The sequence below is a fragment of the Mustela erminea genome, chromosome 5 (assembly GCF_009829155.1).
Source record: "Mustela erminea isolate mMusErm1 chromosome 5, mMusErm1.Pri, whole genome shotgun sequence".
Classification (NCBI taxonomy): Eukaryota; Metazoa; Chordata; class Mammalia; order Carnivora; family Mustelidae; genus Mustela; species Mustela erminea.
Window position 1 is genome coordinate 83,194,518 of NC_045618.1, and position 20,707 is coordinate 83,215,224.

At 40.9% G+C, this 20,707-nt stretch overlaps 1 protein-coding gene across 5 annotated transcripts in view; it reads left to right on the forward strand.

The window, feature by feature from the left end:
- The window catches only part of AKAP6 (A-kinase anchoring protein 6), a 521,710-nt gene that overhangs the window by 290,774 nt on the left and 210,229 nt on the right, over window positions 1–20,707 (forward strand). For 4 of the 5 annotated variants that reach the window (XM_032344004.1, XM_032344008.1, XM_032344005.1 and 1 more), the window contains 2 exons: window positions 17,083–17,179; window positions 18,335–18,501. In XM_032344004.1, the coding sequence (XP_032199895.1) occupies window positions 17,083–17,179; window positions 18,335–18,501 (264 nt within the window). The remainder of the gene's footprint in view (window positions 1–17,082; window positions 17,180–18,334; window positions 18,502–20,707) is intronic. The other variant, XM_032344009.1, reaches the window with a different exon arrangement.

Consider the following 20,707-nt stretch of genomic DNA (forward strand, 5'->3'; position numbering starts at 1 on the left):
TCCCTATTCAGTGGAGCCTTGATTTTTTTTTTTTTTTTTAAAGAGGGCATTTCATAATAGCAAGATAAAGATATTCAGTGCTTTATAATGTAAATTGTATTAATTAGAATGTCAACTTTTCACTGGCATTGTTCTGACAGAAATTCTAATCTGTGTTTAAACAGGAGTATATGAACTTTATTTCACATTAAGCTTGCTGTCTTAATTTCTCTTGATTTAATATTTTATGGGAAACACACATTCAGTTTTTGAGGTCCCAGAGGGCATGGGGACATATAAAGAGTGCTTTAACTCTAGGCTGTTTGCTGAACGCCAGGCTAGAAGAGTATGAACCAGGGTCTCGCTTCTCTTTGGGAGTTGAGCATCATGGCCTCCTTGTAAACAATTGTTCACTCGTCGTTCTCAAGTCTCTGTTACAGGGTTCCTTCCTTAGCATCCCTGTGTTGCCTCTACCTCATTCTAGCCCATACCCATTCGCTAGAACTTTCTGTGAGAATGGAATATTCAAGGTTGCTCTGTCCAGCGTGGGGGCCACTCACCACACTCATCTGTTGAGCACTTGAAATGTGGCTAAAGCAACTGAAGAGATGAATTTTTAATTCTAATTAACTTACATTTAAATGTAAATTGCCACATGTAGCCTGTGACTACTATATTCTAGCCTTAATAAGTTGCCAAACTCTTTTTAGCTGCCCATGATGAATTGCATGTGTGTGTACCTGCCTCATAATGACAGCCTCATCCAAAATGTGGACCCCACCATCCCCTTTGCTGTGGATCTCTATGCTACATCCATAGCCAAGAGTCCTTCTTAAAATGTTGTTCCCTTAAAGAACAACCTTGTTGTTGCCTAATGATCAGCACTTTCTTGAAATGAGTTTTCTCTATTATCGTGTCTAATTATATCAGTTGGAAGAGAGATAACATAGGAATATCTTTATTTCTGCTTTGCAAAGAGTAAGGTACTCCACTCTCCAGACCAGCTCAGTGAATGTTAAGTTGTAATCACAACTCTGACTTCTGAAATTATGAAAATACTGGCTGCCAGTTAGTAGGGCATAGCGTGCGTGGATCGGCAATGATACTTCTGGACAATTCCTGTGTCCCTGCTGTGCGGCGTGCAGTGTCTGTTACTTTAGAAACAGCCTGTTGTGTAAACGTCTCTCAAACAAACTGAGTTACCCTGTGTCTCTGAGGGCAATATCTACATTGTCCTCCTGATCAATACTGTCATTTATATTTTTTATTGTATTTCCTTACTATGGTGCTGAGTTAATACTAAGTTGTTCTTCTCAAAAGAAGGCAGAAGAATGTCTGCTTTCCCATAAAGAAAGTATACAACTAAGCCCAGAGATTTATATCCTTGAATGCAACTTGCATAAGTCATTACTGTTCCTTACTGAGTGGGCGAGTGGTATGGACAAGATTATCCTGTATGTAGAGATAGCTATATGAGTTTCTTGAAACACCTCTGTAGATTCTGTAATTTAACACTGCATCAACAGATGTATGAAACCCACAAGCTCACTGTCTTCCCTGTCTTCTCCTAACAATGGGTTAGGAGAGTTGGCACCCTACAGTGATTATTTTAAAGAAAAGCAAACATAAAAACAATAACAAAAGTCATACATTTATATTTTGATACTTAATTCAATTATTTTCCATGATGGTAACCAAGGGTTTTTACCAACACAAATCAATTACAGCTTTACAATACCTTTATGAGAGATACGAAGGGGCTTTATTTTAACTGTAAGAAATACTGTGAAATTGCGATGATACATCAATGATTTTCCATGATAATTAATCATCTGCTTGCAACCCGGGTGCTCCTCTCAAAAATACAATTCCTGTCTTCCTAGAAAATGACATTCTCAGGAAAATGTCATTCTGGAAAGGTATTTTGTGAGTACCAAGCATCCCTCTTCTTTGAAAACCACTTTTAAAACAGTATTGTATGCGTATGTTCTCGAACAGATTCCCTTCTTCCTCACTTCTGTCTTTTTCTTAAACCAGCTTTATTGGGGTAAAATTGGCATATGATAAGTTGTATGCATTTGAAATATGTACATCTACAAGTTTCGACAAATTGGCAAATGTGTACACCCATAAAGCCATCTTTGCAGTCAAGATAGTGAATGTACCCATCCCCTCCAAAGGCTCCCTCATGACTCTTTTGTAATTCCTTCTTCCCTTCCCTGCTGGCCTTTCCCTGACCCTTAAGCAATCGCTGATCTGCTTTCTGTTATTATGAAGACTGTTTTGTACTTTCTAGAATTTTACATGAATGGAGTCAAACACGATGTGTCCTCTGTCTGTCTCTCTCTCTCTCTCATCTCCTCCTGCCCCCCTGGTTTCTTTCACTTATTTCGATGTTGGGAGTTTCAACTGCTTATTCATTTGGATTGCTGAGTAATATTCCACTGTACTAATTTAGCACAGTTTGTTTATCCTTTCGTCTGTTGGCGGACATTTAGGTTGCTTCTCTCATCCCCTTTGTTAGTGGCTAAAGAAACACAAGTCCCCCAAAGCTACATTTGACCAGATGCATCATATATAGAAGCGCCATCAGTAGTTCTGGGCAGGCTATTTAGATGTTTTCCTTTAAGAGAACTCATAATGTCTTCAGAGTGAGAGTGCTTATGAGTAATGCAGCAGAGGAGGACAGCAAGGTCTCCCTCTAGAGATTTCATTCCACGTCCATATTTGCTTTTGAAAAGATAACCCTGATCTCCCAAGTAGCTCTTATGCATGCCGAACTCACCAAATGGGTGCCACGTCATATAAAATCACTTGCAGGAAAACAAACGGGCTGGGTTTCTTTGTTGTTGTTGTTGTTGTTGATTTGTTGTTGTTGTTGTTGTTTAATCTATAGTCGATTAGATATTTAGTAGGAGAAAGCAAAGTCTAGCTGACTCCAGACAGCTGTGCAAGAGTTAGGAAGAAGAACTAAGCACAAGGGCCTGGCTTAAACTTTGGAGCTAAATTTGCATAGGTAGTACCATGTCATACTGGGCAAATATTAACCAGCCACATAGAAATAGCATTGGAGGAACAATATTCTTAGTTCAGTTTGATGAATGAGAAAACATGGGGAGAAATGGTGGTGAGGAGTTCATATATATCAAGCCCCTGTGTGTGCCAGGCAGTTACATAGGTGCTACGAATACGTGATGAACGAGTTTGGCTTCTTTCTTCCAGGGATTTGCAATCTGAGGGAGATGACCATAGATTAAATGTAGTCATCTATAGAGCCATAAATGATAAATATAATATAATTTTGAGCAGTAAACTTCTTGTAGGATAAGCAAAGTACTGTTAGGAGCACAGAGAGAAGTTTTTATTGGTTCTTCCTGAGAATAAAGAAGGCTCAAAGAAAACATTGGATATAGACCTTGCAGTTCAGATATGATTTTCCGGTTGGAGAGGGGAGGAGAGGAGATGGGAGGAAATATCATGGGTAGGTAAGGGCGGTGAGGTGAGCCGTCTGGTGTGGCTGAGACCAGGTTGGGGTCTTGTAGTTGGGGCTGATGATGAAGGAGATTGAATGTCTTTTTAATGGGCTGAACGTGTTTCTCTGGGAGCAAAGGGACTCCATGAGGTTTGATTTTACTTTAAAACAGGAGACTGACATGAATCCACTGTAAATTCCACGGGGGTAGGGTCAGTTTGACATTGATTAACTGGATGAGGTCCATGGCTTAGAGAACGAATAACTATGTGCATAATGGAGAATGGGTTTGAGTATAGCATTTGAAAGATATGCTGGTACAGACAATGTTATCTGGTTTTTAAGATGGTTTTTTTTTCTAAATTTTGGACTCATGAATATATGGATGTTACACAAAACTCTAAAGGTAAATAAAGGAAAGGAGCAAAAAGGTAGAAAGTCCAAAGTAAGCCTCCTACCTCTGTCCCCCAGTTACCGATTCTCTTTCTCGGAAGCAACCAGTGTTCCTTGGTTTTTTATATTCTTTCAGAGTTGTTCAAGGTATTTGAAAACAAACGCATATGTGTACTTCACTTTGTTCCCTTGACTTATGTTACCAATAATTCAAAATCAGCAAATGTAGAACTGACTTTATCCTTTTCAATGGCTGCACAGTGTTCCATTTATGAATATTCCATAATTCACTTAATTCTTTATTATGTTTATTTATTATTCTTTATTCATAATTCACTGGTTCTTTATTGATGAAAACAGATTGTTTGCAGTCTTTTTTAAAATTATGAACAGTGCCTCAGTGAATATCCTTGAATATTCATCATAGTGCATCATTTAAGTCTATCCTTAGAGTAAATACCTTATATGTGAAATTTCTGGGTCAAAGTTATACACATTTATAATTTTCATGTGTTGCCAAATTGTCCTTGATAGTGATTGTACCGTTTATACTCAGCAGGGCATGAGAATGCCTCCATTGGCCCATCCTTGCTATGAAGTATGTTATCACACTGGTGATCTATGTCCCTTTGATAGTTACAAATAGCGTCTCATTGTAGTTTAGTTTGTATTTCTTATATTTTAAATGGAGTCGAGTACCTCTTCATATTTTTAGGAGTCATTTGTATTTCTTTAATGAGAACTCTCTGCTCATATTCTTAGCCTATTTTTTCTGTTGGGTCTTTGGATTTTTGCTTCCAGATTTATGGGAGTTTTATATGTATTAAGGAAACAAGTCCCTAGTCTGTGATGTGAATAGAAAGTATGTTAAAAGGACACTATTTGGGGGGTTCTGCCCTAAAAGAACATGGATATCTCAACAGTTTGAGGAACCCAGGGTTCAATAGACATCAAGGCTAGGCTGATAAGCAGCCATCAGGTCTCTACGTGTGTCAAAAGCATGTTCAGATTCCAGTCCTGGAAGGACCAGTGTGTTCCGGGAGCTTGCTTACATTGGCATGGGTGGAGCAAGCCTAAGATGAGGGAGGCTGTTGTTGAATGCAAGGATGAAATGATGCCTAGCCATGGGCAGACTGGAGAAGATGAGGGTCGGGGTTAGCTGGAAGGTAGGTAAGAACAGAGGAGAGCACGTAGATGAGCAAGAGGGGGATGGATCAGAGTTTTCCGTTTGATGTTCTCTCTCCAATGGTCACAAACCTCATTGCCAATGTCTGTTTCATCTTCCCTACTCTCCCCAAGGCTACTAATGTCCTTGACAGTAGCACAGCAAGGCCTGCCACTCCATAGCTGATGGAAATCTGACCAAGACTTGAATGTATTGAAGAATGTGAAAATTGGGAGACAGCTTCTCTGCGTCGAGTAGAACTGAAGCTCTAGGGCCATCTAGGGGTGTGTGGAGCCAGGGAATGTGAACATTACAAGGAGTATTTACATGGACAGAAGGGGCAGATGTTACAAAAACTCAGTGACCTGGCTTGGGGGGCATGTGCTGAAGGTGAAGGAAACTTCATCTTTCATTCTTCACTGGAAAAAAAGATTCAAACTGTATAAAAGAGCATAAAAATAAAAGTGAAAAGTCTTACCCTCCCTTGGATAACTTGCATAAACAGTTTGTTCTGTATCCTTTTGGACCTGTTGGTGTAAAAAGGCATACATTTTAAGAATTTTTAAAATTCATATTATACATACTGTTCGATGACTTGCTTTTTGTATCTAAAGATATCTCAGACATCCTTCTGTCAGTACATGAAGATCTACTACCCATTTTACTTTTAGCAGCTCCTTAATATTTTATTGTGTGGATGAGCCACAATTTATGTAATCGTTCCCATGATGATGGCCATTTAAGCCGCGTCCTTATTTATGCTTTTGCAAATAATACAGCATTGAGCATTCAGGGTTCTTTTTTGTTGTTGTTTTGTTTTTGTTTTGTTTTGTTTTTTTTAACATGAGTTGAAATTCTCTTCCTTGTCCCATTAGTGGCTGTTGTTTGCAGCAGCTCAGAGACCCCATGTAATGAAAGTCTGTTGTAGTCTAGGGACGGCTTTTGCTACAGGTCTGAAAAAGCGTATAGAGTCCATGTTTATGTGCGTACAGAGGCTGAGTATGTGTGTCTGGGGTAGCTTTTAAAGCCCACCTTCGCGGTTCTTTTTAGGATCAGTGTCTGCAATTTGAGGGGGCTACCACAAGGTGGCAGAGAAGCGCCCAAATCCTGCAGACGGTGCTTATAATCTTGGTACCCTTTCTTATAACCCTTGGTAACCCTGGAGGGTTTGAAAATTTGTCCTTACTGTGTCATTACCCTAAGTACTTATAAAGACAGACTGGATTAAACTGGTAATGTTCTTGGCTAACAAAATCTCCATACAAGGGCGCCTAGGTGACGCAGTGGATTAAAGCCTCTGCCTTCGGCTCAGGTCATGATCCCAGGGTCCTGGGATCGAGCCCCACATCGAGCTCTCTGCTCAGCAGGGAGCCTGCTTTCTCCTCTCTCTCTCTGCCTGCCTCTCTGCCTACTTGTGATCTCTGTCAAATAAATAAATAAAATCTTTTTAAAAAAAAAAGAAGAAAAGAAACAAAATCTCCATACAGATACTTTCATGCATTTATTGTCTACATTTAGAACTTCGTATTATATCGCATTTTTATTAAATAGCTCTCATTTGTTTCATTAAAAGCAACAACAACAATATACGTCTCACAGTTTTTAGCCATACAGGAAAATTTCCCAAAAAACGCTGGTTTTCTTTTGCTTTGCTTTCCTATCTCCACCTCTGCTCCATTTTTTCATTGCTTCAAGTTAACAGATGATGGGCACTTCTTGGTGCCCACCTTTCCCTGGCTACCTTTCTCTGCTGAGATGATGGGCAGCACTGGCCCAAGAAGCCTGAGCTTCACAAGACCAGCAGCTGCCACCATACAGCAGTGACTGTATTGCTCAGCTAATGGGAGACCGTCGGTTAGACTTCAAAAACCTGAGCTGCATGAGTTTGGCCGCCACTTCCCTTTGCCTTGCCTAGCAGAGCTGGTGGCCTCATAGGACCTTTGAAGTTCTATTTGCTTGTTCCTCTTGCTTCCCATCAGCTTAAGGTGAAGAGCTGAGAGTTTAGTAGGGAAGCAGCATTACTTCTCTTTGGGGTATTTAAAATACTCAGCTCCCAGCCTTGAGTTACTTCCTTTGGTGGCTTGGGAATGGAAAGATCTGCCAGGCATTCCTAACCATGGAGGCATTTTGATGTTGATGTGTGGGGACGGGACGCTCATTTTGGCCATGTAAAAGTCCTGGACCGCGTTCCTTGGCTCATAGGTCTAATTCTGTCCATCTAGGAGACACAGAGTATTCCGTTTTCAGCTTAAAAGGAATCCTGAATTGTTCAAAGCCCTTGGGAATACACTTTAGCTTGTCTCAGTGTTAGGACTTGATCCCGTGTTACCCAGCAGTTCTCATCGTTTTGAAAATTGTTGGTGGCTAAACATTTTACCAATTTATTATTTTGTTTATTGCTCTTTTTAGGACAGAACGGTTATTTTAAATTAGGATGCCAGGGAAACACTGCATTTATTAAACTCTTCCTACTTAGGGCAGTAATGGGCTAAGTGCTGAAGAGAAGGTTTGCAGACTGGCTTTGTACCATGAGGCTTCCAGCCCAGGCTGCATGTCCATATAGAAGCCTATATGGACAGAAGCCAGTGCGTGACCTAGCTCACCTGAGCCAGGGTGCCGTCCCCTTCCGCTGCTCTTCCAGTGTACACCCATGTACAGACCCTCCTTATCTACTGGGTCACATAGGATTTTGGAATCTTGAAGCAGTGCACTCAATATAAGTAATATTAAGGTGAGAGTTTCAGGCTTGAAACAGATCTGACACAGAAAAGAACTGTTACAGTTGCTGAAGATGGTTGTGAAGAGCAAACAAACACATTGTAGGTGAGGATATTTTGTTCATTTGGAAGGAATCGTGAGCATTTTCCTTGGAGACCTGAGAAGTATATGTGGTATGCGAAGCTCAGGTGTCCTTAGAGAGGTTGGGTTTCTCCCCAGCCACCCAGACTGTCACTTGCTTGAGGGGATAGCTTGTGTGTCTTTTTGCTGTCTCCTCTGACACCCAGCCTTGCATGTGCATAATAGGTACTAAAAATATCTGCTAGATGAATGAATGAACATTTGTAAGAGCAGTGTTACAACCATTACAAGCAGCAAATTGTAACTAGTATTGTAAATCAGCAAACAATAACTGCAAATGTCTGTGAGTTCAATTATTTCCTCTACTATTTCCAAACCAAAATGGACTCTGGTCACAGAGCTTTCTGGGTTGTCTGGTATATTTGTGACAAGAGAAATGCCTATAGAAGGAAAAAATTGGAATGTTCTCTCCTGTTTTCAGGATGTAATTCATTCCCTTTGGTAGAAAACCCAAGGAGAATAAAAATGTTAACTCAGATATTAGAAAGCTTTAAAAAAATTCCACAGGTTAATGTTGCTCTTTCAAAATACGAAGACGATATGACTAGACAGGATGTTAATGATTTGACATTACAAGATTTATTAAATTTATTTTTAAAGCAGTTTGGTTCCCCCTCTCAAATGCATGAAGCATGTGGGAGTTGGAATAGATCTGCCCCAGGCTGCCAAACAAATTTTTAATGGAAGTGGAGTCCTTCAGGGATTGTCCTAAATCCACATAATATTCTTAAGTCTTGGTGTTTGCACTGGGGCCTGTATATTAGCAGATGTACATGTGAATAATATACTTCTATCCATCCATCACCTCAGTGACTCCACATCTGTAGGGGCTGCTGCACATCAATTATTCCACCGCGGGGGGCAGAGTGATATTTGGGCCAGCACTGACCTCTTTTTCAATCAGAGCCTCAGAGCAGTGTGTTCTGGAAGTCAAACAGTCCCTTTAGACAGAACCTCTGTTTGTGAATCCATTTGGTCTAATGTGGCCATGCTGGGAAGTCAATGTGATTACCTGTGCCCGGTGTGGAGGTGGCATCCAGAAAAGCAAATGAAAATGTGGTCACTAAGAGGCACTGTCAACATTTAGGGTCTCTCCCATGTATCTGATTCTTGCATGAGGTATTAGCAAGTCGATCAGCAAGGAATGTCAACCTTAGTAAAATACACTTGGCTTTCCACACACAGCAAAATGCAACTGTTTATTTGAAAGAAATTGGGATTTGTTTGAAGAACTGACCTTCCCTTCAAATTCTGGGAGATGTTTTTATTATCTGAGGTTTCAGGAAGAAAGTCTCCTTAGGGGGAATAAGGACTTTTTGTCTTTATATCTTATTGCCTCCCCCTCCTTCTTCATCTCCTCCTCCTCCTCCTCCTCTTTCTTCTTTTAAAGTAAACAAAGTTTTTATGATGCTTATTTTTTTGATCATAAACTTGTAACTTCTTTTTCAAGAGTTTTGTAGTGCTTTCAAATTTTTTAAGCTTCTGATATTATACCTGGAGGTGTGTTGCGTATTGTCATAACTGATAAATCAGTGACAAATGTAGCCACTTCATGGCGTTGGGGAGATATACAGTTGTGGTGGCGGCTGACCATTTATTTAATTATGTGGTAAATACCATATGATGAGAGGGTAAAGTTAAATTGATGATTTGGGCTATCTCAGCCAGGGTACAGTTTACATGGCAATTACACTGGGATCATCTAAGTGTAATTGGCAAGTAATTTTGTAAGCGAAGGAACATGACAGCTCATTTACATGGTGTTCACTGAGTAAAATTTGGGGACATTTATCAACCACTTCCAAGCGAAGAGTGACTGCACCAACATCTCCCAAAGTGCCATGTGCAGTTTGAAAGCTCCATGGAAGGTTTTTGGTATGAATCTTTATTTATTCTGTGTGCCCGGCACTGTTTGAGGCACTGTGGATTCAAAAACGAGTGAGAAGAAACTCCAGGAACTCATGGCTGGGAAGAACATACATCACCAGTTAGTTATCCAGCATGGTGGCAAGTAGCGGTTTGAGCTCTGCACATGTCCTGGGGATACTTAGGACAATGTGCAAACTGGGAGGATAGAAGAAAGTCGGGGAAAAGTTGCTAGAGAGATCGACCCCTGAAATGAATCTTAAAAAATGAGCAGGCCTTAGCCAGGGGAAGTGGGGGGGGACTGTCCATACCAGTCCTTACCAGAGGTGCCAGCAAGAGCAGAATCTCAGAGGTGTGAGATGGCTGGTGTAAGCTGGAAACTTGATGCATTTCAGGAGCATTTCAAGCAGACATGGGACCTGAGAAGCAGACTTGGTTGGGATTGGAGAGGGCTCTGCAGGTCATGCTCTGTAGGTCATAAGGCTGGGCCTTATCCTACATTGAAGGAGCATTTTTTTTTGGAGTTGTTTTGGAGGCAGGCCATTCTGTGTAATGAAATGGTTTTTCTTGAACTATTATGAGAGGCCGGACTGTGTTCTACTGATGATCTCCTGAAGTAATCACAGCAATCTCCTGAAGTAGGCACTAACATTTCTCCCTTTTTACAGTTGAACAAACTGAGTAACCAGAGGTTCCCCACAGTGACACAGTGGGTGGGTGATGGAGGAGTTGAGATTTGAACCCAGACCGACCAGCTCCAGAGACCAGGCTGTCACCAGCATCCACATGCTGTCATGGCCTCCTTGACACAATTGACTGCAATTAAGATGCACACCCTCCACCCCTCATTAGACGGTGATCTCTGAGAGGTCAGGGGCTATTTACCTTTTTCATAGCCACATCCCATGTACGTAGGACAATGCCTGCGCCTTCACAGGCAGGCCACAAATAAGGAGTAAATGTGGTTTTGAGGGGCCATGACCAAAGGCCGTTGAAGTCAACCTGGCAAGAGATGATGATGAGGGCCTGACTCAAAGGCAGTGTTAATCAATATGGAAGAGTTGAGGTTGGAGAAATTAATTGGCAGGGCTTGATGATTGATTGGACGTGTAGATTTTGTTGGCATATTCTCACAATGTTTCTGATTTCCAACTCCCACACTGCAGAGATGACTTGGCAAAAGAATCTGAAGCAGAGGAAGGCTCGTGCTGCTTTGCACAGAGCTCTTAAATTCCTGAGAAGAAACGTTGCGGACTCGGGATGAGAAGTTAGAAGAAACTTCCCTGGAGATAGTTAAAAATAGAATGAACACATCTGCCCAGGATGGTTGAGGGACGGAGCTGCCCTGGGGTAGATGAATGGTTAGATGGCCTTTGGGATTCTTCCCCCTTTGAAAATTTTCTAGTTTAGAATAAATAAAAAGCCTCCCAAGCCACCTATCCTGAACCGTCTGGCTGAAAGATAAAATCAGTGCGTCCAGGGACTGGAAAATATTGAGTCCAAATGCCTGGACTGTAGATAAGCAAACAGAAGCCCAGAAGGGTTAGATGCTTTGCCCAAGAGCACACACTTGAGGCAGAAGGAAGCCCCAAATCATTGGCCTCTCTGTCCAGGCAGCCTTGGCCCCATCTCAGATGGCAGCATCTATGTTTGGGCGCCCCCTGTGGGCAGACCTGTGCTGGGTGGTGACACTGGAGAAAGACCATGTGGTCTGTGCACCTGCAGAGTTCAGAGAGCCTCAACGGGAAGTGCTTGTTGTCGCCTGAAGTCACTGTAAAGTACCATTTCCCACAGACCATGTTTGGAAAAGAGAAAAAATGAATTTAAAAGTTGTAATGATTTTTTCTTTGGTCCCACTTATTTCCGGGTGCTGCTTCAGTGCTTTACAATCATTATCTCTAATTCTCGCAATAACCTAGAAGTCAGTATTATTTTCATCTTCTGTTGTAGAAAGCCGAAGCACAGAGAACCCCTTCCGTGAGACCAGGCTACATTAACTCCAGGTCCTACCCTGCACAAATGATGTTAACATTTTGTTGTGTTTCCCCGCAGACTTCTGTTTTCATGCACTGGGACTATTCATTTGTATAGCTCTACTGCCGTCACAGACACCATTCTGAATCTTCATATTTTTGAGCTTGTAATACATTCTGTGTATTTTTCATGTGATTTCACAATCTTAACTTGAATGGCTGTGTAATAACTTGTCCGGTTTTTAGGAGGTTCTTAAAGAACTGTTTTACTCATAAAAATCTTTCAATTCTTGACACATACAGCATTTACGAGGTATATTTTGTATTTTGAGGACCACATGATCATCCTCTGTTGTTGGCATTGGGGAGAGGAGAAGAGGAGCTTCCAGCTACAACCCAGGGGATTGGGGCTTTCTTCCTCACCAAGAGTCCCTGTGGGAACACAGGATGGTGTAGGCATGGCACAGAGGGGACCCCGGGTGGAGATGGCCTAAGGCAGATAGCAGGTGACTTTTTAAGCCTCTGCTTTTCTGATTGAACACACATTCTTCCTCCTGCCCTTGTTTAAGAAAAAAAAAAAAAAAGCAAGTTTTCATTTTCTTAGGGTAGTAAAAATCTTTTGTGTGAAGAAAAAGTGTCATCAAGTGCCTTATTCATCAGCATATATACCATCTCTTTAAAATGACAGTGGGAGTAAAAGTTCATCAGTTCAATATGTCTTTCACATTGGGAGACTCCTGACTAATAACCTCTGGTATTTATCATCAGAACAGCCAAGGAACTAAATTCTGGCACACGCTGCTCTCACACACTGAGAAAAACTTTAAAAAGACAGAAGATTTTCTCCATTTTTTTCTACTTTCATTCATTTAGAAGAAAAGCATACCTTTTTTTAATTAAAATTGTGAGCATGCAGAAACATCTGGCCTGTATTACCATAGCAGCCTACTTAATGGCCTGCTTGTCTCCAGTCTGCCCTTTTAAAATCAACGCTGCACAACAACCAGAGAGAGCTTTCTAGAACAGAGAACTGCGCCCATCCGTTTCCAGTGTTCTGACATCTTCTTCCCTGACTCTTTCATGGCCCTTGGAGTTAATGACCACATATCACAGCTTCCGCCTCTCCTGCTAATACCCTGTCCCGGCCACACCTACCTGCCTTCGGCTTCCTACTTCCTTCTACAATAAATGCTGTCTCCAGGCCTGCATACAAATTAGTCCTTTCTCCACTAGCTCTCTGCAAGGCTCTGCAGAACCTGGCGCCCAGCTTGGGATCCCACAGCCCCTATCCAGCACCTGCCACACTTGTACAGAATACAGCCCACACTCTTGGTTTTACTTGGCCAGCGTGATACTTTAATTTAAAAAAAAAAAATCTCATTGAGTAGGGCATATTTCTATTCATTTTGCTTAAGGTCCTTCCATTCTCTCTTAGACACCAAACCCTGATTCCACATTTATGCTATGCTGAGTCCTATGATACTACTGGCTTTTTTTTTTTTTTTTTTAATCTCTTTCACCCAAAAAACTATATGCTTCATGGGCCCAGATTATATATTGTGTATTGTTATCTTTTGTATCTCTAAGCCTGGCAAAGACTGCCCAGTAAATATCTACTAATCCATGCGCTTAAAAAACCTGAAATTGGTCAGGAAAGACTCAATAACTTGTTTCCGGCCTCTTTGATTGTTCACCAACATCTCAATACTCATGGACATCAATGGACCTGGCAGACAGTAACAGTATTTCATTGTACGATTGAAAGTCTGTGTTCATGAGACAATGCTGCTAAGGCTGAGCCACTTTCGATCTTTAAGCCTCTGAAAGTGAGTATGGTCTTTTCCACGATTTTCTGTGCCAGGAGATCCAAATCTTATGAGTCCTCATGAGCAATGATCATTCTTCACTCTTGGCAGAGTTTTGTCCACCGAGGTGTACATTTCCTTGATTTCATTTCATATCCACATGACTGCCATATAGTCTGATCATGGTCAAAGTAGAATCGGTATAAATTTCGATCCTGTCAAGGAGTAGTGCACCCAGATCTATCGAAGGTGGTGGAGCTAGAGGTTGCAGGTGTGGATATACCCATTCCTCAGCCTCTGATGTATATCATCTCTTTGATAATCCAGTCCTTTGTCTCAGTCACTGTGTTTTCCATTTCCTTAGTTGTTCTCTTCTAGGTGTTCAGTTATATGCTGCTTTAAAGACACTAAAAAAGGTCTGGAGTTTCCTAGAACCCAGATTACTCATATTTAAGGAGTGTCACATAATCATTGACACAAGAACGTGGTACCCACCTATGATAATGTTGCCATAAATTAAATCTTCAGAGAATGCCCTGCATTTTCAGGGAATGCTGTGGATGTTGCAGAGGGATATCCAGCATTGCTGAGGGAATGTGTTAGGAGTATAAGAATGGAAATGTGTTCAAGTATCAGGTTCAAGGAAAAAGAAAATGAAAGAGGAAGAGAAGCAAATCCTTCCATCTAAGCTTCCTTCCCTCAGGAAGAGGTGGGGACAGAATGGGGAGTGCTTATTACAGAATCCTTTAGTGGCCAGAAATTTCATTGACAATTTTGTTAATGTGCCTGCATGGCTGCCTCCTCGGCGGCCCATTACGAATTCCTTAGTTGATATTATTAATGGTTAATGGGTGCACCTGAAAATCAAGCAATATTGTACCATTTGGGTAATAGATATATTAAATGGGTCTTCTCTACAGCATCAAGCTTATCAGCTTATCTTTTTCCTAATAATGAATACCTCATCTCTTCCACTTTCCTAATCAAATGCTTCCACATCATCTTGAGGCAGAACCAGACCCAGCTGCATCTATTCTATACTCTTGGCTTCAATTATGTCAAATTATCCAACCTACTCACAGGTCCTTAGGTTCTCTTTCGCTCTGAGACATAGGCCTGATGCACCTCTTCAGAAGCTCATGATTACTAACCATTCAGCACAAGTCTGTTGTAAGTAAACAGAGAATCAGAGAGAGCACTAGGCTAAATTTACAGTTATAAGGAAATCTCAAGAACAGGTTTCTTCCTAAATTGTGGCACTCTCACATTGATCTCAAGTGTTTTTCTTTTCCTTGTCCTTTCTCCCTGAAACATACATGAACCTTATTGCACATGGTCTTGTTTCAGAGTTGAGGGTATCTACTGCAGTGGCAAAAAGTAGATGCAGCCATATTTTGGCTAGAAAGTAATATTTAATTTTTCATGGAGCTCATAGTGTTTGTGCTGACCAGAAGCATTAGGCTTCCCTTACTTTGCCATACTTTATTTTATTCAACCGTATACCTATAGCCGAAAAAGGACAATACGAGAAAGAGTGAACAGCCTGTGAGGAAACTTATGTTGTTTTCCTTCTGTCATATTTGGCTAAAACTTCCCTGTTTTTTATGCCTTTAGTCAGATGAAATGGTTCACCATTTTGGAGTCAAACACTTTTTTTAGTCAAAGTTCTTATCTTTATACTTCATACTCTGATCGGTCTGTCCCCATCTCCTTCATATCCAGTTTCTTTTAACCTGCTTTTTCCTCTCAGCTTTAAAAAGAAGACCCCTTTTTGCCACTAAGAAAAAGAGAGCCCAGAGTCACTCCTGAACATCCGCAATGACTTGGGCTGCACTTTCTTCTCCTAGGGACATGTTTAGTTGCCCTTTGATGTCAGAGGCCATGTTTTAAACCCCTTAAGTCACTATCAGTCCAGTGTACAGAACAGGCATGATGCATGGTTCCTAAATGAATGAATGAATGTACCTAACTTTACAGTTTTTGGTGGTTTAACCTCTTTCATCCAAATTACATTCTAACTGGGCCTGTATCATTATGAGCTTGTGTTATATATATATTTTTCAAATTTTTAAATTTTTAAAATATTCTTTTAATTTTTTAAAAGATTTTATTTATTTGACAGAGAGAGATCACAAGTAGACAGAGGCAGGCAGAGAGAGAGAGAGAGAGAGAGAGAGAGAGAGAGAAGAGGAGGCGGGCTCCCCGCTAAGCAGAAAGCCCGATGCAGGGCTCGATCCCAGAACCCTGGGATCATGACCTGAACCGAAGGCAGGGGCTTTAACCTACTGAGCCACCCAGGCGCCCCAAGCTTGTGTTAAATATTCTGAACACTGAGCTTAGGGCTCTGCATACAGCTATTGCTCAAGGAATCATCAGTGACAGTGAAATATATTGTATATTGTGGAGCTCTGTCATGGAGAAGCCAACATTTGGCATGTAGTATTTCAAATTCATGTCCTAATTAGTCAACTCAAGGAATTGATTTTCACCCTGAAGACTAGCCATTGACTCAACAGATTGGTTATTAGGATTCCTCTCCACTGGACCTGCTGTGGTTGGAATGCCTTCTAACATTCCAGAGTTGGGAACTCTTTGGAAAACCACCTATGTTTCTTGAAATACCTAACTGGAAGCCTTCCCCTTCAGAGAGTACTGTTGATCCAGTTTGACAGATATCCATGAATTCTGCAAATCTGTTGAACATCTTCCATCTGACCTGAGTTGGAGATGAATGTGAAACTTGAATTTCTTTAAAATTGCTTATAATTTGGTAGCAGAGTGTAGAAATAGAGCAGGATACAGGTGATAAATTCTGTAGTAGAAACACATTGTAAGAGCAGGGAGAAGGGAGTCTGTAACTCCACGTAAAGCAACAGAAGGCTTCCTGAAAGCAATGGCCTTGAGTTGGGATTCAGCCATACCAGCACTTGTTGGGTTTTGGATGATGGTCGCTAGTGAAAAATGCCCCTGATGTGCCTGACATATTCATTTTTCAAGCAGAATCTCACTGTAAGAAATAAGCTTTTAAAAATCAAAAAGATTTGGGAAGCATTTGACTCCTCAGTACAGTACTCAGTGCCCCTGGATGTTCTCTGGTTTGTGTGATATCTGAGAAACAGCCAGTCCAACCCTTACTCTATTAGTGGATTTCGATATATGCACATAAGGCTAATATATTTTATGCTGCCAATTTTTTTATGGTTTCATAAATAGTGCTATCACTAACATTTTTAAAAAGTGAAGAAAAGAGCTCATATGTGCTGGTAGAAATTCAGTATATTTTATAGAACACTGCTACTCCTGATATAGCCTACGGGATGTGACTTTTCATAAAAACCTAATGAATTTCTAGATCTGTCAGCTGTTTCCAAACAGATGCACTCTGCTAATCTAACGGAAACATTTTGAGCCCAGATCCCAAATATCAATAGCTTTTAGTATTGCAAATTAGTTTGTCTATTGGGTAAATTGGGCTGTGTGGTTCTTGATAAAAAGTAGCAAGTAATTTTGTATGGATGTTTTATGTTTAACTGCCTTGCCAGGGTTTGATGCTCATATTTTTCCTTGCAGAGTTTTAAGTTGAATGTAGACAGTCACTGTGCTCTCAAGGAAGCTGTGGAGGAGGAAGGATACCAACTTCTCGAGCTTATTGCATCTCACAAAGCAGGTAAATCCTCCTGAAATATTGCAAGCCTTTATGTCTCCAGACTATTAAGAATGAAGAAGCATTGCTGTAAATTACTGCATATATTCACTTCCTTATGTATTATTAATATTTACATTATCAGATTGACCTTCAAGATTTATAAATGTTTCATATACTGCATACAATGCTGTGATACTTATACGATGAAATACTGCCTCCAAATGGTCTGTTCATTTTATTTTGGGCTTGCTGTTCGCCCGAGTTTCAATTGAAATCACATTCCTGAAAACTTCACATTGACATGCTTTTTGATGTAGGTGCCCTGGAAATAACATTAAGATAATGAATGAGAATTGTGCAAATAGTTATAATGCATATGCATTAGGGTACTTATAGATATCATTACCGATATAAGGCAGGCGGATGAGATACATCCGATTATTTCCCTGCCAGTTCGCACATGTGAACATTTTGCACTTTTTTTTTTTTTTTTTTTTTGCTGGTCATTGCATTAGCAGAGTTTTGGCCTTAAACTAACTCTTGCCCAGTATTAATGTATTTATGCGGAACAGATTATAAATAAAAAATAGTTTCGTCATTTGGATATACTTACCCTGGTAGTAAAAGACCATAAGACAGGGTGAATTATAATCTGGCTCTTTCTTTGAGCTTACCACAGCTGAATAAGGAAAGAGCAGCATTAATCGGACATGCTAAGGGAAAGGACTGCTGTCTTAATTCTGGCCCATTTACCGTATTCCTCATCGAGTTCACTTCACCTCTTTCTGTGCATCTTTCTGATCACTATGAAGTCTCCACACGGATACACACAGGGCCTTCTCTTTGGAAAGTGAAGCTTTGGTGTCAGTCATTTTTATACTTGGTCATTTTTGTCCAACATGCATTTTTTTAAGTCAATGCACAGAAGCTAAGTCGATTCCCACCCAAGCATCTCTGTGGTGATCCCGTTTTTGTGTCCTTATGCCTTCTGTGAAGGCAAAATCCCCCAGCCCCTCTCCTGGGGGACAAATGCTTATATGTCAGGTGTTGATAATCGAAGTTGTTTAAAATTAGGTTTACTGTTTGAAATAGTCATCTAATTTACTGGCTAAAAGTCAATCCTGGGTAAAAAAATGCAGTCGAGCCTGTAACTTGTGCTTTCCCCTCCTTTTGGAGAAGGGCTGAAGGACATGCTGCGGATGATTGCAAGCCAGTGGAAGGAGCTGCAGAGGCAAATCAAACGACAACACAGCTGGATTCTCAGGGCTCTGGATACCATCAAAGCTGAGATTCTGGCTACTGATGTGTCTGTGGAGGGCGAGGAAGGGACTGGAAGCCCCAAGGTAAGTGGCTTGAAGTTTGCCTGATTTCCTCTCATTTCTGCCTTCTTTTGAACTAGGCACCACTGAAGTTTTCTCTCCACCCTGAAGGCTTTTTGTTTCTACTGGGTAAACTTTGTCTATCTATTTCTATATCCATCCATCTATCTATCTGTCTCTAAATCTACTTGGATATGTAGATATACAGAGACAAAAGATAAACAAAATGAAATGGCTTAGTTTAAAACAGTAAAAAAAAAAAAAAAAGCCTACAACTTTCAAGTTTTCCAGGAAGAGGTCTTTTTGTCAAAAGTGGCAGAGTAGGAGGGGTTCAATACTTTGGGGGTAGGAGAAAGGGGGACATAAAACATTTAGTAAACAAAACATAAAGCATCTTTAACATGAATAATCAGAATGGTTTTAAATTGTTTTGTTGCAACTATAAATCACTATAATCAGTGCAATCACTCAGCTCTGACATCCATTAGCCGCTTGGTTACAGCAAATTAACAAAGAAGAGAGAAAGTGATTCATTATCTCATTCCTGTTAATGACTATCAGATGCATTGCCTAATTAGGGGATGGTCATTGTAGTGGGAAGAAGGTCATATGCTTTGCTACAAATCTTTTTGCTCTGAGTGTAAGTTCTCCATAATGGTGCATGCACCGAATACAACAAGTACTTTAAAAACCAGTATTGACATGTTTTAGTTATCTATTTTAGATTTATAAAATAACCCATAAAGCATATGCAATTAAACTTTAAACAAGGCACCTTTTAATACAATGCACTGCTGTTCCAAAGGTATCTTTGGACTCAGGATGTGGAAAATAATTTTATTAATTTGATATTTTCATGTAATCTCTCTTTTGTATTTATCCTTTTTGTGAAAGTACATGCAGAAAACCAGTCTCATAATAGACTCAGCATTGAAACATATTGCAACGTGGGGGGAAACAGATTTAAGTGTTCAGGGTTTCTATTCCTGGCATGGACAAGGTAATTAAATCATCATCAAGTCACATTTATTCAGCATCCATGTGGATTGGCATTACGCTAAACGTATATAGAGCAAGTTAAACAAACCCTTTACCTTCTTAGACTCACATTCTTCAGGAGAAACCCCACCCATCCTGCAGTGGTGAGACCATGCAGCCAGGGAAAAGCTCGGAAGATTTATAGCTTTGGAACCTCGAACAACAACCTTTAACTTATTTGTTGGAAACAGAGAATGGAACGATGAGCTCAGTTCCACTTAAAGAAGGCTCCTCGGAGGAGGTCACATTTCAGGAAATACTCGGAGGAAGGAAGAGCAGGGTCTTGGCACATGAGCACACGTTCTAGAAAGTGACGTGACGAAAGGATCAAAGCTGGAACTAATAATATGGAAGGGAGAATGTATTCAGCAGATTTCTCAGGGCAGAAGTAGAGCCCTCTCTAGGAGCAGGCTGCAGGGAGACATTGGTGGGGCTAAGAATGCTTTGGCTGGGGTTGCAGGGCAGTGATGATGAGAAAAGATGCAACTCGAAAGTCTTTTGTGTTCTATTTATTTATCAAAGCATACTGATTGCTTCCTTTTAAAAAGCTATTGTGTGGGCGCCTGGGTGGCTCAGTGGGTTAAGCCGCTGCCTTCGGCTCAGGTCATGATCTCGGGGTCTTGGGATCGAGTCCCGCATCGGGCTCTCTGCTCAGTGGGGAGCCTGCTTCCTCCTCTCTCTCTCTCTGCCTGCCTCTCTGCCTACTTGTGATCTCTCTCTGTCAAAAAAAAAAAAAAAAAAAAGCTATCGTGTATTCGATGCATTCTACATGCCAGTTGTGATTCTCAGCACTTCTGTGGTTTCTTTCGTTTAATTCTCACAACAAACCTCTCTGGTAGTCCCATGTTATCCTCAGTAGAGAAAAAGGAGGCACAGACAAGTTAAGTAACTTGCCAAAGGTCACACAGGTCTCAAGTAGCAGAACTCATATTTGAATTTAGCCCTTTGGCCCCAGAGCCTGTGTGGATCGCCACCTAGAGGACTGCCTCTCACTGGCCCTGCTCAGGGCCAGATATGCTGGTGATGAAGGATTAAGTCTCAGGACCTGCCTCATGGAGCTTTATAAATGGTAATGTGCTGTGAAAGAAAATGGTGCAGCTAGAGCTTGCGCTGGGAGAAGTGATTTAGATCAGGATGTCAAGGAGGGCTTCTCTGAGGAGGCATTCCATGAGCAGACCAGTGCAGTTGGAGA